General features: G+C 40.2%; 1 protein-coding gene across 1 annotated transcript in view; it reads left to right on the forward strand.

Annotated features, from left to right (window-relative positions):
- The first annotated feature begins 3,652 nt into the window (after nt 1–3,652).
- LOC122070292 (ras-related protein RABC1-like) overlaps nt 3,653–17,765 on the forward strand; it is a 19,087-nt gene continuing 4,974 nt past the window's right edge. Inside the window, exons 1-4 of the mRNA XM_042634419.1 lie at nt 3,653–3,846; nt 3,915–4,076; nt 4,934–5,002; nt 17,669–17,734. Of these exons, the coding sequence (XP_042490353.1) occupies nt 3,941–4,076; nt 4,934–5,002; nt 17,669–17,734 (271 nt within the window). The 5' untranslated portion in view covers nt 3,653–3,846; nt 3,915–3,940. The remainder of the gene's footprint in view (nt 3,847–3,914; nt 4,077–4,933; nt 5,003–17,668; nt 17,735–17,765) is intronic.

Consider the following 17,765-nt stretch of genomic DNA (forward strand, 5'->3'; position numbering starts at 1 on the left):
ACTACATATTATCTAGGGGTAAATATATAAAATTTTTAAGTAATTGCCAAATGGCCAAATCTATACATAATGTGGCCCTCTCTGTTTTGGTAAACGTAGATGAGATGTTTTGACAATAAAAATAGTCAAATAAGATGTTGTGTATTATGAAAGATAAAAATGTTGTGATTTAGTGGTCATGCGGTAGAAACAGCCTCCCGATATTCTTGGGGTAAGGTTGCTTAGTTCTCACTGTCCAGCCCTTATACAGATGAGAGCCTCATGCACATGGTTCGGCCTTTTTTTTTTTTTTTTTTGAAGATGTTATGTATTTGAGATTTTGTTGATAATAATTGAAAAAAAAAAACATAATAAGTTTTTATCTATGTTTTGTCTTTTAGATGTAATTGATATACCTTTAATTCCAATTAGTAGATAATTAATTGCATAATTATGCAAAACTGCCCTCATCCAGATTTTCCCTATGTTCATGTATAAAAATATATGAAAAACAATTGTTTGCCAAGGTTCTCTTTGATTGCAAGGAGAACTAAAGGGAAGGGAAAAGAAATTTTCAAACTTGAAAAGAAAATTTTGTAATCATTACCCCATGCAATTATATCACTAATTCCAAATCATACCATATTTGATTATTAAAATGCGAAACCATTTGCTATAAAATGCAAAATAAAAATTGCATATAAAATTTCTCATATGATAAAAAAAAATCAAATAATTTATAAAATTACATGGGATCATACGGGTAATGATTACAAAATATTTCATTTTTAAGTTTAATTTCACTTCCTTCCCCTTTAATTTTCCCTTGGAATCAAACATATTCCTCAATACTCTTGCAACTATTGATTTGTGTAAAAAAAGGAGATTAAACACGAGAGATCCCTAATTCAACAAAACCTGATCATTAATTCCCAACACGTTTGCAACTATTGCTTTGAGAAAAATGGAGACGAAAATTTATGTTATTCTATTTGATTTTCACATTCCATATACCTTCAGTCATATTACTCTGTGTTTTAATGTTTTTCATAATTTATTTTGAGGAAGTATTCTTTATCGAGGAGCGTAGCTCTTATACCTAGCAAGACCCTATCAATACCTTCATTTTGGTTCAATCTATTGAGGTGGGGGACAGAGATATCATTTTATAAGGAGGACAAGAGTGACCAACACATGGGTGTAGGCAAGGGAGCCACTACTGTGAAACTTTCTTTCTTTATATTTATTTCATCTTATTTAAGGTGAGGGTTCTCTGAGTAAGCCGCTTAGGAAACTCACCAATTAGAGGCCACAGAATGATTTCATACATAAGGCGATACATAGATCATTTCATGTGATCTAAATGTAAACCAGATTGAGATTAATCAACTCGAAACCTGAAAATTTTATTGCGTTTTAGACCCGTTTGAAAGACTGGTCTAATGATATTGGGTTTAATTAGAAGCTACCACCTCCAAAATTGATTCCAAGCTTGAACAGCTTCCATGTGGAAAGCAGAGACCTTCCGGGTTCATATTTCAAGGGAAGCCCACATACTGTGCAAGCCCTCTCGTTGGATCATTTTTTTCATTAGAAAAATAGTATTAGGATTTGATGGGCCGCACCCTTACCTATGATCAAGCAATTCAATGTCAGCCTTGCATCAGACTAGGGGTATCAATTCTAGGCCCACACCGGCAGGTGTAATCAAGCCAACATGTTTATGGTCTGATCTAGACTGGCTCGATCAAATAAACGTGTCAGGTTAAAGCCTGACACATTTATAAACAGTTAACACACAGTGCATTCACCTAGCCCAATGGACGCTTGACCGGCCTGACACATTTACAAGTCCGATTTGAATCGACTCCTTTAAGCCCGATTTAATCCAACCCATTTAATACTACTTGTATTATTATACTGTTTGTATATAGTGCTAAGGCTATGTGATATATAAATTTGAGATGGTGGTGATTGTTATTTGAACATTTATCTTTTCTCAAACATAGTTTAATTGATTTGAACTTGCTAAACTTCATTACCTTTAAAAAAAAAAAATATTGCTAAACTTGGATTGTGCGAGCATAGTCTGATGAATTTGAGTTTTGCAAGTTAAAGACTAAGTACCGTAGTAACTTAGCTGCTTCGCTCATCTTTGGCTTAATCCATTTTAACTATGGGATCTTTGTCTCATTTTATTGGTATTCCTTTCAAGCACATTTAAGAGACCAATTTTAAATAAAACACATTTAAAACTCATTTAAAGTTAAATAAATAGGTCTATAGCCTGGTTAAGGCTCCATTTACGGCACCCGATTAGAGCCTAAGACCAACCAACTTGATTATCAATCGTACCATACCCATCCTCGCTAAGCCCATTTAGCTAAATGGGTGTTCATGATGCAACCCTACATAATGGCGAAACCCCAACTAGGCCTGATTGAGACCAGTCTGTTGATGTATGATGTCTTGTATTCCGTCGCAGTTTAATCCAGGGAGTACTGGTGCAGCACCTAGACAGGCAGGACGACTGTCCTGCTAGCCGATTAGCGGGCCGTGGGGGTTGCAAGGGGGGCAGGAGGCCCCTCTGCATAGCAGGGGGTGTAGGGGGGCGCAACCCCCCGCTCGAATTTTATTTGAGGGCAATTGTAGTTTAATCCGGATTAGGGTGGCAATTGTAGTTTAATACGGATTAAGGTTTTTTCGCTATATATTTGTAGCGAGGGTTTCTTTCTCTGTAATGCAAGCAATACGAAGAGGTGTGAGGAAGAGCGCTGTAACCCTATTCTCCATTGATAGTGAAGCAAGATCTCATCTCACCGGGGACGTATGCAACCTTGCCGAATCTCGTAAAATCCATGTGCATTGTTTGTTTTGTTTTTTCCGTTATCTTCTGCATCGTTTTAGGGTTGCGTTTCTACACAGTCTGGCCCGACCGCTCAACATCCCTACATCAGACTATGATTATATTTAGGGATAAACTACTATATTTGTAAAATTGGGTTTAGGTTTATCTAAGCCTAAATGGCAGCGTGGCCCCCCTACACCTAGATATGGGTGTCTGGATCCTCTCTAACCACTGGGTTGCCCAATGAGGCATCTGACGGTTGGGGATGCATGCCTGGATTCTCTTAACTGTTGTATGCCTCAATAGGCAGTCCAGTGGTTGGAGAGGATCTGGATCTTAGATATAGTCGGGGAATGAAATGATCATACCAAAAATGGGGAAGTGCGGCTCTAGTACATATGTGAGGGCCAATGGGAGTTTTTGAGCAAAGCACCAATAGTGATATCATATTTCATTTCATAGGGGGTTAGACTAGTCATTTTGTCTCCCCCAATGTTTCTAAACTTAGGGGCTTCAAATAATTCATATCCTCTTCTCTGTGTGCTTCTAAAGGCCCAACATACATCTAACGGCCAGGAGGACTTGGGGTGTGTCGTGTGACTCGTGTAGATGGACGCTGAACCTCCAGTAACACCAGAGAGGATCCGGTTCGTCAAGCACTCTCCCCCCACAGAAACCATTTTTTCCCAAAATCACCCAAAATAGTGCCGGTCACTGCCGGGCCAATATTGAGAGATATCAATGACGAAGAAAACCAATAACATTTTAATACGGTGAACCGTGTCGTATCAAATAGCGATTGGAATAAACAAACGGTGGAATGCCCAGATTCTCCTTTAGTTTATGAGAGCCTTTATGGCTTTTAGTCTTTCACATTTTCGGGGTCTTCTTGCTTCAAGTTCAAGCTTTCTTTGTCGCTCTGCAACCTCTCAAGTCTTCTTCCCCTGTTTCTAACTTTTCATTTCTTCATTCCAGATCTGTATTCGTCCTATTTCTCATTGAATTACCTATATTAACAGGTAATTTAAATTACTTCCTCTTTGTTTTTTATATTATTTTCTTTGATTGATCCTTCTATTTTTGGTAGGAATTTGGCGGAAGAAGTGGAATTCGATGGATTCATCTTCAAGCCAACCGGAATTTGATTATTTGTTTAAGTTGCTGTTGATTGGAGACTCTGGAGTTGGAAAGAGTAGTCTTCTTTTGAGTTTCACATCAGATACTTTCGAAGATCTTTCACCGACAATCGGTAAGTTTGATCGTGTAGGGCTTATTCTTCGGTTATATCAATATTTGGATTTGGGAAATGTGAAAAATGAAATGAAGAATCACATTGTTACATTGATTGTAACGTGGTTTGATGCTGATGCTCTCTTGTTTTGGTAGAACAAAATGAAGAAATTCCTTATTGAATTCGGCTCTCGCCTTTGAGAACTGTATATATTTAGCTTAGCTTGTTATTTACATTTCTCTTGAGGCAGAATAAAATTAAAGATATGAGGCTGTAAGTTGCACTATTGCAACATGTTGGTTACAGGTTCAAAACTTGGAACAGCCTCTTCTGCGAAACAGGGGGTAAGGCTGCCACTCTTGCCTCTCCCAGACCCTGTGGTAGCGGGAGCCTCGTGCACTAAGTTGCTCTAAGATATGAGGCTGTCGTTTTGTGGAATGATTACTCATTGCCTTGATTTCTTTCACATTGTTCAATACTTAGGTTTGGACATAAGGTCCTCACAGTAATATGACTATGAAGTTTATATTATGACAAACTTGTCAAGCTTGTAGGTCGAGTTCCTTTCCAGGATGGACATGCAAGTAGCTAGTAAAAGTTGGGTCTAATTAGAATAGGGAGAAGAAAGTATTTATGTCTACATTTTGGGTATCAACAACATGAGGTCTTCTTGTTCTTTTGAACTACATCAGTATGATTCCTAATCTTCTTCTATATCTCTTTGTCTCTCTCATTCTCATCTATTCTGCCCTAGATAGTGCTCAGATCTGTTACCAAATATATAAAAATTTAATATGTGTGTGTTCTTTTTTTTCTTTTGGCATCTAGTTTATTTCTAGACACAAATATATGTCCTTCTGTTTCATTCTCTGTAGGTGTGGATTTCAAGGTAAAGTTGGTTACTCTTGGGGGTAAAAAGTTGAAGCTTGCTATCTGGGACACAGGTAAATGATCTCCACTAATGTTTTCATTTGCAAAATTCTTAAGGTCTTAATGATAACATGTTAGCTTCTACACCAACCTGGCATGCTCATCCCATGGAACAGTTCGGATTCTCAAAAGAAGATGTATTGTGTTTAACATGGCTTTTAATTTATTTCCTATTTGCTCTGACCAAGAAAGCTTTTTTTTTTATTTTTTATTTTTTTTTAAGTGTTCAGTTATATGTTTTGGAATTAGATGATCAGCTACACAGTCCTGTCTCACGATTCAAATCTATCTTAAGGTCATGTCTTCTATCAACATAGAGCCACCCACATCTTTCTCTATTTCTTGCCAGGTCATTTTGGGCATACCTTTAGTCTTTAAATCCTCTAATCTGCAGAAGTTGACTCCTTTGTCCTTACGGTGCATTTAATGGCCTTCACAATTTGTGCCCACCCATCTTAATAGATTTGTCCTCATCTTATTGCATAATGGAGCCCTCAACAGTTCATTGCTTTCTTTTGCTAAATGCAACTTACACATTGATTGCATCACAATTTCATAATTATATCACCCTTTTAAATAAGTCCTTAATAGAAAGTACCCTTGTATGACAAGAGAAATTCCAGTTTATAAAAAATAAAATAAATGAGAGAATGTGTTATCAACTCATTTTCACTATTGGGGTGCAATTGGTTGACCTGATTATGCTGGAAGATATGCATAAGTGTATATGCATGTGTGACTATTGTCTTAGTACAAGTTTATTGTGCAGAAGGAAGGGACTTTGTAGTTATCTCTCTTTTTATTTTTCTTTTTTGCGTGTATGGGGGAGAGCTTGAGAGAGGGCGAAGAAGGCCTCCTTCTGGGGGGACACGAGCCATCAGTGAGATACCACTCTGGAAGAGCTAGAATTCTAACCTTGTGTCAAAAGATGAAGGTGGAATATGAACCCATGGCTTAGGGATGACAGCTTGCAGGCTTTACCAATGCAGTGACAACACCTTCAAAAATAATCCAATTAATATAACGGTTATATTTACTTTTGTAATCTCTCTCTTTTCTCTCTCTCTCTCTCTCTCTCTCTCTCTCTCTCTCTCTCTCTGAAAACAATTGAGAGCACTTTAAATGAGGACTAATTTTCAAAAACTCGGAGATCAAAACCCTAGGAACCATTTTTCCTACCAGAAAGAAATAATTAATTAATAGACCCATTAGTCTAGGTCTGAAAATATCAAACCATTTCTTTTTTCTTTTTTAGATAATAGTAGAATTGATTTTAGTGTTAAGGAAACTATTATTTACGGAACCTGAGACATTCTAGACCTGAAGCAACATTGGGAACTGGAAAATTGATAGCTCAAACAAGAACTACAGAAAGAAAAAAAAAAGAAAAATAAAAAAATGATAATAATAAAAAAAAAAAAGAGGCAAAGTCTTGCAATGGGATAGAATTATAGAACTACAACAACTACCTGCCAGCCTATTCACACCTTGTTTGTCCAGCTGATCTGCCACATCATTAGCAGATCTGGACCTCCAGTTAATGTAGGAAAGGATTTGGACAACCAAACCAGAACTAATACTGCAGGAACTTTTAAACCAAAGAACAACCAAGAATAGCCAAAGTAAGGCAGCAATATAACAGATCAGAATTAAGGAAGAAACAGATTTTGTAAATAAGAATTTCGAACCCAGAAACTGGAATTTATGAGTTCAGACTATAAACCAGACGAAAGCCTAACTCAGATATAGGAATAGAGTATTGAATAAGACATAATCAGTAGCAAACACCACAGGAACAGATAAACCAAACCAGAACTCAACTCTGGACAGCAGGTTCTGAAAACTTACAGTCAATCCCAGCAGTTTCAGGAAATTCAATAGCAGAATATTAAAGAGCCTATAATCAACTCAGATTACTAATTAGAAAGGTCCAGTCCATCAGAGAATAAAGGCAGCAGTCAAATACAACATAGATTAGACAAGAAAATCTGGGCAGAACTTCAATCGGACAGAACAGGGAGACTTCCCATAAGTCTCAATCCCCTGGTCAGATCCCTCTAAATTTTGGATCGAGTCTCCCATTCAGCAAGGGCAGCACTCGACCAGAATTTCAGATCCATCTGACGGCTGGTCTCTTGGATCGGTACAGGTCAGTGGGAGGTACAGGTCAGTGGGAGAATCCAAAATTCTTAAAACCCAGAAAAATTCTGCAGAAAGTTCAGATTACTTGGGAAATTGAAGAAGATAACCACAATAAGAGAAACCAGAAATAATAAAAATCCACCCAGACTTCTCGCCGCAGAGTGTCGATCGGATCACACACCAATCGCTAACCCTTGATCAGACACAAAGGTATAGCGATGGAGAAAACCCAGCGGCAGTAGTATGAAGCTTCTTTTTTTTTTTAATTGTAAAAATCTTCTCTCTATGATGAGAGCTCTCCTTTATTTATAATAATGATGGGGAAGGTTTACAAGTAATAGTAACTCAGGGTTATTAAATCTGAGTTACTAAAAATTGATTACAAGAAGTTACTAAAAACTGGAAATTAGAATCTAATGAAAATAGAAACTAGTCTAGACAGAAATTAGAAACTAACAATGACTTGAAATTAGAAACTAAATAACTTTTGTTTTATGGTTGTCGTTGTTGGCAACTCGGCCACGTGGCGGTGATGACGTGGCCAGTTTGGGTGACATGGATGAAAATGATGACATGGCAGTGTCCAGTGTCACCGATGAGATAACAGAGCAGCTTGGTATGCATGGAGTGGTTTAATACATCATTAATAGGTGGTGCGGGTTTCTGGGTCAAAACTAGCAAAATTGGCCTATTTATGCTAGGGGGCATTTTTGGTAATGGAAATGACATTTTTGGAAGATCAGTTCTTCATGAAAAAGATAGATTGTAATTTACCTAGTCCAGTGCATTTGATTTCGTCACATTTTGATACCGTATGAAGAAGTTACGACATTTGTGGCAGTCAAGGGCAGTTTCGGCATTGAAGATAAATTTTTTAAAGGAAGCGTTCTACATGTAACAATACGACAAAAATACAATCTTTCCAACGGTTCTGATTTCATCGCATTCCGATTCCGTATGAGAAAGATACGTCATTGGAAAGGTGTAGGGGCATTTTGGTATTTTTACATGGATGATTCAGATGATTGAGTCTTCTGAAAAGTCGTAGAGCATCCAGTGACGATTCCAACGCACTTCGTTTCATCTCGATCGGATATCGTATGAAAAAGTTATAAGTGTTTCCGTAAAGTCGGTTCGAAAATCTAAACCGAAAATCCATCAGTTGCTCTCGGTGTTGGGTGGATTTTTCGGAATTTATTTTTGAAATTTGAAGGGCTTTTGTGTAATTTAAAGATTTTGAAGGTCTGAGTTGCAAGGGGTCTTTAAGCACTGAAACATATGGAGGCAGGGGCTTGATTGTAAGAAAGAGGAGTAAAGGGAAGTGAAATGGACGGCCAAGATTCGACCACGTAGGCTTGATGCCCATCCAAAGGCTGTTGAGATTTTGGTGTGATATGGACGAGATAGATGCTTGCGCGTGGGATTTGATTAGTTAGGTGCATAATTCTTGATGCACTGGCGCTACACCTTATCAAGGTATGTTGTGGTGTTTCGCTCGTGTAAGAAGGTATAAAAAAAGATTCCGATCTTAATGATCTCATGAAATCTGATTAAAGCCATCATGGAGGATTCGGATCCAACGGTCGATATGCATTTCTCTTTTGTGAGTGGGAGACAAGCTCCCTTAAAATCCGGAAAAGCAACCAATCATAGATCGACAACACTGCTGACGATGTCAGCGCCTACGTCATGATGACGTCATCGAGATTCAAATTTAATGGTTTGGATCTATTGTCCGTTGGTTTAATCCGACGGCTTAGATTACAAGATCTTTTATATGAGATATACGGTCAGATTTCGCCCCTGTTGCGCGCGCCGCCGGTGTAGCCTACACCACCCCTACGAAGATTCCATTTCAGGCTATCTCATTGCTCTAACTTCAAATGGTCATATCTCCCTCATTTTAACTCGGATTTGGGTGAACCAAGTTGCAGCTTCTTCGTTTTTTCAAGCCCTACACTATGGAAGCAAGAAAAATGAGTTTTGAGTGAAAGAAGGCTACGGTTTTGGTAGGAGAAGCTTCCCCCTCTTTGTTGGTCCTTGAATGAACATACATACTTGATGATAAATGTTCTTAGGCCATTAAAGAAGGTAAAAGAGGTGGTTGAAGTGTGTTAATGATATATTAACTCAAAGCCAAGGAAGAAGAGAAGAAAGCAAGGATGTGTTTGCTTTGAAGAGCAAGAAGCCAAGGAGAGAGAAGGTGTGAGCACCAAACTTGTCAGTACAAGTTTCCAGTCATCCCAGGCAATCGGTTGTGAGATTCTTTAATCTTTGATTTTACATTATATGCACGTATGTATGTTAGGGTTAGTTGTGGTTGAATGTATACATGCTAGGTTAGTTGTGGATGAACTGTAAGCATGCTAGCTAGTTGTGGATGTATTTGCTAGGCAAGCTTGATTGTAGGGCATTGATATAAGCCCAATTTAATTGTATTATTTATTGTGTGCTTAGTGGGTGCTAAGCACCGGGAGTGGGTGCTCCCGTGTAGTGGGTGCTACACATTGTATCGGCACTATGAGTGCCATCTCAGCTTCGGCTTGAGAAAATTGGGTGTGGGTGCTCCTGACTGTGGGTGCAGTCAAAAGTAGTGTATTGAGTAGGTACGAAGCCTTTACAGGCACTACTTCGGGGATGTAGGCAAATTGCTGAACCTTGTAAAAACCCTGTGTTGTGGGCGCTTGTTGTTTGCATTTTATATTGAAGTGCGTGGAATGTGGAATGGGTGTGCACACTTGGAAGTGCCTATGAGAGGCTGAGTGTGCATACGACTGTGTGCAAACAGGGACAGGTATATCAAGTTTTTCTTGGCCAGACATTGGACAGGTTTTTAGGGATCGAAATTGGACTCACTGATTCACCCCCCCTCTCAGTGACTGCCGGGTTACAACAATAACCCCATCTAAAAAGGAAACTAAAGAAAAGGAAACAAATCACTGAATCCCGTATGCAACCTTAGAACCCCTAGTTTAGACCCATAAAAGTAGCCCAATACATTCCAAACCACATGGACTGAAGGCCCAACACGTATACAACCCAACCCTAAGCTTATTCCTAATAAAACAAGCCTAGTTTGGTGAAGAATCTGCATCAACTCTCCCCGACTTGGAAACATTCGACTTCGACGAATGGATAAGGGACATGTAGTGCTCATACAAGTCGGGATCAAGCCTCTTGAAGTCATCAGCATGAATCCAAGTACAATCACTATAGGGACGACCTTTCCACTTGACAAGAAAAGTGTGATAACCGGTGCCACGGCGGGAGGTCTTGTAATTATCATCCAAGACGTCTTCAATAACTTCAGAAGTGGGTGGCTTCAGTTGAGGCAACCTCAGCATTTGCTCCATGTCTCCATCATCCGAATGATGCCCAACATAAAGGTGAAGATCAGCCACATTAAACACGTTGCTTATGGTCATGTCATCCGGCAGCTCAAGCACATAAGCATTAGGTCTTATACGTTCAGCACCTTGTAGGGACCCATTTTTCTTGGATGTAGCTTGGTATTGACACCTGTCTGAAACCGTTCAGGATTTACTCGAATCATCACCATGTCCCTGGGTTTGAACTCCACATAACGCCGATGATGATCAACAGAAGCCTTATACACCTCATTGTTCAAGGCAATACGCCGTCGGACGTTGGCATGCACCTCAGTGATATGACGTAAGAACTCATCAGCTTCAATACTAACTCGAGCCTGGGGTGGGAGTGACATAAGGTCAATAGGCCGCTTAGGTTGGACTCCAAGCAAGATCTCAAAAGGAGTACGACCTGTTGTCCTATTCATTGAGCTGTTGTAGGTAAATTCTGCAATGTCAAGAATAGAAGGCCATGTCTTCTCATAGTCTCGAACCAAACACCTCAACAAGTTTCCCAAGCTACGGTTCACCACCTCTGTCTGCCCGTCTGTCTGTGGATGAAATGCAGTTGAAAAGTTCAGCTTTGTATTTGTCTTCAACCACAATGTCTTCTAAAAATAACTCATAAACTTAACGTCACGGTCAGATACAATACTAGTTGGCAGCCCATGTAGTCGTACTACTTCCTTGAAGAAGAGCTTTGCAACCTGATAAGCATCAAAAGTCTTACGACAAGGTATAAAATGAGCCATCTTAGAGAAACGGTCCACAACCACCATAATGGAATCATATCGTTCTCTAGTAGGGGGTAGTCCAAGAACAAAATCCATGCTAACATCAAGCCACGGTGCATGAGGAACAGGTAGTGGAGAGTATAAACCTGTGTTCTGTTTTCCCCCTTTTGCCAACTGACATACACGGCATCTCTTGATCACATGATCGACGTCCTTTGCAATGCATGGCCAATAATATCGATCAGTCACCTGTGCAAGAGTCTTATCTTTCCCAAAATGTCCCCCTAATCCTCCTCCATGTAACTCTCGTATGATGTGATGACGTAGGGAAGAGTTTGGGATACAAAGCCACGTGCCAAAGAACAAGTACCCGTCATGAATAGAGTACTTTAGGTGCTGCCCACCTTGTTGTAACTCCATAAAGACAGTGCTGAAATCAGAATCAGATGTATACTCACCTCGTATCTGATCTATGTTAATAACATGTGCTGAAAATGTGTTAAGTGTGAGCACTTTCCGGCTAAGTGCATCAGCCACTGTATTCTCTTTTTCTGCCTTGTACTTCATAGCAAATACAAACTCCTGCAAGTAGGCTACCCATTTGGCATGTCTGTGGCTAATCGATTTCTGTGAGTGAAGGTGCTTCAAGGCCTCATGATCAGTGTACAAAATGAACTCCTTACCAATGAGGTAGTGCCTCCAATGGCGTAGCACTTGGACGACTGCATACAACTCCAGATCATAAGTCGAATAGCGCTTCTTGGCCTCATTCAATTTTTCACTATAAAAAGCGATGGGGTGTCCTCCTTGCATTATCACTCCTCCTAGCCCAACATGTGAAGCATCTGTAGCTACCTTAAATACTTTGTCAAAATCTGGCAGGCGTAGGATGGGTGCCTCGGTCATCTTCCTCTTCACAAGAGCGAAGGCTTTGGTCGCTGCAGCTGTCCATTCAAACTTCCCTTTACTCGACTTCATACATTCAGTGATGGGTGCCATTACTGCACTGAAGTTCCGAATAAATCTCCTATAGAAGGAAGCCAACCCATGGAAGCTACGGACTTCTGTTAGAGTCTTAGGTGTGGGCCAATCAGTGATGCTCTTGACCTTCTCCGGATCAGCTTCAACCCCCTTTGATGACACTATAAATCCAAGGAATACAGCCTTGGGCAGCATGAAGGAACACTTCTTGAGATTAATGTATAACTTCTCAGCACGGAGTACTCTCAAGACTTGCCTCATGTGATCCTGATGCTCTTCTTGGTTCTTATTGTATACCAGAATGTCATCAAAATAAACAACCAAAAAGCGACCAATGAAGGGACGAAGGACCTGTGTCATCACCCTCATAAAAGTACTAGGTGCATTTGTCAGACCGAACGGCATGACTTTCCACTCATATAAGCCATCCTTGGTCTTAAAGGCGGTCTTCCACTCATCCCCAGAACGGATGCGAATCTGATGATAGCCACTCCTCAGATCTAACTTGGAAAAGACCTTTGCCCCGGACAACATATCCAACATATCATCTAGTCGTGGTATAGGAAACCTATACTTGACTGTTATCTTGTTGATAGCACGGCTGTCCACACACATACGCCAAGAACCATCCTTCTTTGGCGTGAGTAAAGCTGGTACTGCACAAGGACTTAAGCTCTCCTCAATGAAGCCCTTCTGTAGTAACCCATCCACTTGCCGTTTCAGCTCGGCGTGCTCAGTAGGACTAAGTCTGTAAGCAGGAAGGTTGGGTAAAACCGAACCAGGTACCAAGTCAATGGCATGCTGTATGTCTCTCATGGGAGGCAACTCATCTGGGAGATCATCAGGGACTAAGTCAGAAAAATCAGACAGGAGCTCTCTAATAGGTGCACTATACGTTACCTCAGGTTGGGGGGTGACTTCCCTAGTAACAAGTGCCATAACCATTCCAGTCTCATGAGTTGTGCGTAAAAACTGTTTATGGGAAATAGTTAGCAACTCCTTTGTGGGCAGAGCTAATACCTTCTTCTCATTGTCAATGCCCTTCTGATTTGACTTTAATGATCTCTTCCGCCGTATTTCAGCCGGCACATTTACCGGATAGAAAGTTGTAGGAACTCCCTTCCACATGAAAGTACACAGATTCTTCTTCCCTCCAACCATGGCATCATTGTCATACATCCAGGGACGACCAAGCAATACATCTGTGAGTTTCATTGGGATCACATCACACCAAACTTTCTCTTCATATCGGTAAAGTTTCAAAGGAACTGAGCACCTCTTATTCACCTCTAAGGTATTGATACCTTATAAGGCTGAGGATGTGGGTCAGCTTTCAAGGTTGCTTTCTTCACAAAGGCTTCAGAAACAACGTTGACACAACTGCCACTATCAATGATAATCTGACAAGTATGCTCACCTGACTTCATACGGCTGTAGAATATGCAGTTACGTCGCCAATCCTCTCCTTTGGTTTCAGCCACCAATATGCGAGTAACAATATTTATTCCCTGGGTATCATCCTCATTAGTGTTTTCCATATCATAGTCATATCCACCATCATCATCATCATCTAATGGGTAGGGATAAAGAGCTGACTCATCCTCCTCATTGGAGTCTTCAACCTCAGCTACTGCATTAATCCTCTGCTTATGCGGACAAGACTTGGCAAAATGTCCTATCTCTTGACAATGGAAACACTGTACCTTATTACTACCTGTCATGGGTGCCTTTCCTTTATGATCAGCTCATGGAGGAAAAGTGGATTTTAGAGGTGCTCAGCTACTAGGTTTAGTGGCTGGAAAATTCTTCTTTACCTCCCCAGCTTGGAAACCAAACCTTCTAACTGGTTGTGCTAGAAGCTCCTCTGCTCGTAGGGCCTTGTCAAAACAATCCCTCACTGAGTGCCCTTCAACAACTCCGATACCCCTGTTGATTTCAGCTCGCAATCCCAGTCGAAACCGAGATAACAGTTGCCTTTCATTCTCCCTTATGCCTGTTCGAGAATAAAGTGCGTCAAACTTGTTTATGTACTCGGCAACAGTCATAGACCCTTGACGAAGAGAGTTCAGTTGGTCTTGTATGCGAGCTCTGAAGTTGCGTGGCAAGTATTTATCTGATAATTCAAGCTTCATCTCTTCCCAACTAGTAGGTTCTCTACCACGGTCTTCCAACTCTAGCTCATAGGTCCTCCACCACTCACGAGCAGCCCAACTAGCTTACCACAAGCTAGTTTCATCTTCCGCTCCTCAGGTAACTAATAATAGTCAAAATAGTCGTCTAGTGCCACTACCCAATCATAGAACAATTGGGGGTCATATCTCCCATCAAACTCCTTCAGATCGAGCTTGACCTTCTGTGAATCTCCAGAATACCTTGGTTGCACGGGACGCTCAGTCTCAAAATATCCTCTTACATGCTCTTCAAAAGTAGGTTGTGCTACCGAAACCCTCTGTGGTGCTCTCAGATTAGGGTTTGCTCTCCTATTAGTCAACTGAGCAACCACATTCATTGGAGTGTCCACTTCGGGTGTTGTACGTGAACTGCCAGTAGGCTGTTGGGGTGGGGTCTCTTCATTCAACAACCTGGCATCCAATTCAACCTTCAACTCAGCCTTCAATTCAGTCCGTAAGGTTTGCTGTTCAGCCTTCATCTCAGTCCTCATAGTCTGTAGCATCTCCATAAGAGAAACTAGGGTGGGGGTGTTGTTCCCAGCCATGCTCTGATACCACTTAATGTAGGAAAGGATTTGGACAACCAAACCAGAACTAATACTGCAGGAACTTTTAAACCAAAGAACAACCAAGAATAGCCAAAGTAAGGCTGCAATATAACAGATCAGAATTAAGGAAGAAACAGATTTTGTAAATCAGAATTTCGAACCCAGAAACTGGAATTTATGAGTTCAGACTATAAACCAGACGAAAGCCTAACTCAGATATAGGAATAGAGTATTGAATAAGACATAATCAGTAGCAAACACCACAGGAACAGATAAACCAAACCAGAACTCAACTCTGGACAGCAGGTTCTGAAAACTTACAGTCGACCCCAGCAGTTTCAGGAAATTCAATAGCAGAATATTAAAGAGCCTATAATCAACTCAGATTACTAATTAGAAAGGTCCAGTCCATCAGAGAATAAAGGCAGCAGTCAAATACAACACAGATTAGACAAGAAAATCTGGGCAGAACTTCAATCGGACAGAACAGGGAGACTTCCCATAAGTCTCAATCCCCTGGTCAGATCCCTCTAAATTTTGGATCGAATCTCCCATTCAACAAGGGCAGCATTCGACCAGAATTTCAGATCCATCTGACGGCTGGTCTCTTGGATCGGTACAGGTCAGTGGGAGAATCCAGAACTCTTAAAACCCAGAAAAATTCTGCAGAAAGTTCAGATTACTTACTTGGGAAATTGAAGAAGATAACCACAATAAGAGAAACCAGAAATAATAAAAATCCACCCGGACTTCTCGCCGCAGAGTGTCGATCGGATCACACACCAATCCCTAACCCTTGATCAGACACAAAGGTATAGCCATGGAGAAAACCCAGCAGCAGCAGCATGAAGCTTCTGTTTTTTTTAATTGTAAAAATCGTCTCTCTATGATGAGAGCTCTCCTTTATTTATAATAATGATGGGGAATGTTTACAAGTAATAGTAACTCAGAGTTACTAAATCTGAGTTACTAAAAATTGATTACAAGAAGTTACTAAAAACTGGAAATTAGAATCTAATGAAAATAGAAACTAGTCTAGACAGAAATTAGAAACTAACAATGACTTGAAATTAGAAACTAAATAACCCCATCTAAAAAGGAAACTAAAGAAAAGGAAACAAATCACTGAATTCCGTATGCAACCTTAGAACCCCTAGTTTAGACCCATAAAAGTAGCCCAATACACTCCAAACCACATGGACTGAAGGCCCAACACGTATACAACCCAACCCTAAGCTTATTCCTAATAAAACAAGCCTAGTTTGGTGAAGAATCTGCATCACCAGTTGAACGAGCAACACTTTTGGGAATCAGTAGATCTGACACTCCTTCTGACATGAGCAAACCTCCATGGAACCCGTGAATCTGAATCCATCCAAGATATGACAGTGGCTGAATCTCTCTCAACTATTAGATTGCAAATGCTCTCTCTCAAAGCATATTCCAAATGATAGAACTCAGGCTTTGCAGAGTTCCCTTCTCCAACTGGAGCTGAATAGGCTCTCCAAACTACTCCTCCACTAGGTGTTAAGACCACCCACCCCTGATAGTCCTAGGTTGCCTAATGAAGTACCATTAGTTTTGGTATTCCTTCCAGCTCAATTATGCCATCACATATTTGGTGCTTGGTAGCTCATCATTGAATGGTACTGGGATCAAAATAACACTCCTGTAAAGGATTAATGGGAAACTAGGAAATAGGATGTGAACTTTAGTATGAACTTTAGTCAGTCACCAAACAGTGGTATCCTACGCAAATGCTGAGAGAATCATCAACAAAATGCAGTTCTTTCATTCACACTGAGGTGGATGCATCATTTCATGAGGCAGCATGTGTAGTGTCCTTGTTGATTAGGCAAGGCAGGAGTATTATGAATGCTCAACATTTTTTTTCAAGTTGGAAAGCCTTAATCTAGTGTCATGAACAAGGATTTAAGGATCGGTATTGTTGTTCAGATTGATCCTGGTGATAATGATCCTGTGGTTCTGGATCAGAGAAAGGATCTTCTGATTCAAGGAGAGGGAAAAAAAAAAAAAACACTTGATCCACAATTGATTGGCCAATCCATTAGAACCACAGTTATGGAACAGCCTTCTCAAATGTGATAAGCTCTGTGGAATTCTTGTAGTGGAAAATCCTCCAGTTCCTAAACAACATGGTACCTGTCATTATAAAACAATTAAAATGAAAAATGATGCTGGTGACTGTGATTCCATGATCATGAAGTGAGCTAGAAATCCTTGGCACTGAAAGACTTTTCATTCCCTCTCTTCTTCTTTTCTTTCCTATGTCTCCCCTCCCCTTGAAGATTGCATTTACCAAGTCGAGCACTCCTGCCATCTGCATGAGTCCATGTATTTATACATTACTTCTTTTAAGTCCTTAATCTCACTACACAAATTCCCTCCAGAAGAAAACTAAATAAAGGACATCACCAGCCTTTGTGAATACAAGAGTTGTTAAGACAGCTTTCAAGATTACTTTCATGATGGGTAAGTATACTTACTCAGAATCCATCATGGACGAGTGTATTGTTGGAGTATATTTTCTATCTCTTTGTTACATGGACAAAATTTACTGATCTACTGTAAAGTTTTTAGAGTATGCTACTGCGACCTTGTTTGTGCTTATTTTTTAATGACCTTTTTCACCATCTTCCTTTATAGGCAGATGAGGTTCATTTGGTTAACCATAAACAGGAAATAATGAAGTTATTTATTCTTTTCATCATGTAGCTGGGCAGGAGAGGTTCAGAACATTAACAAGCTCATACTACAGAGGAGCACAAGGAATCATCATGGGTATTTCTTCACACTTCAGTCTTTTTTTTTT

This window comes from Macadamia integrifolia, chromosome 2 (assembly GCF_013358625.1).
Source record: "Macadamia integrifolia cultivar HAES 741 chromosome 2, SCU_Mint_v3, whole genome shotgun sequence".
NCBI lineage: Eukaryota > Viridiplantae > Streptophyta > Magnoliopsida > Proteales > Proteaceae > Macadamia > Macadamia integrifolia.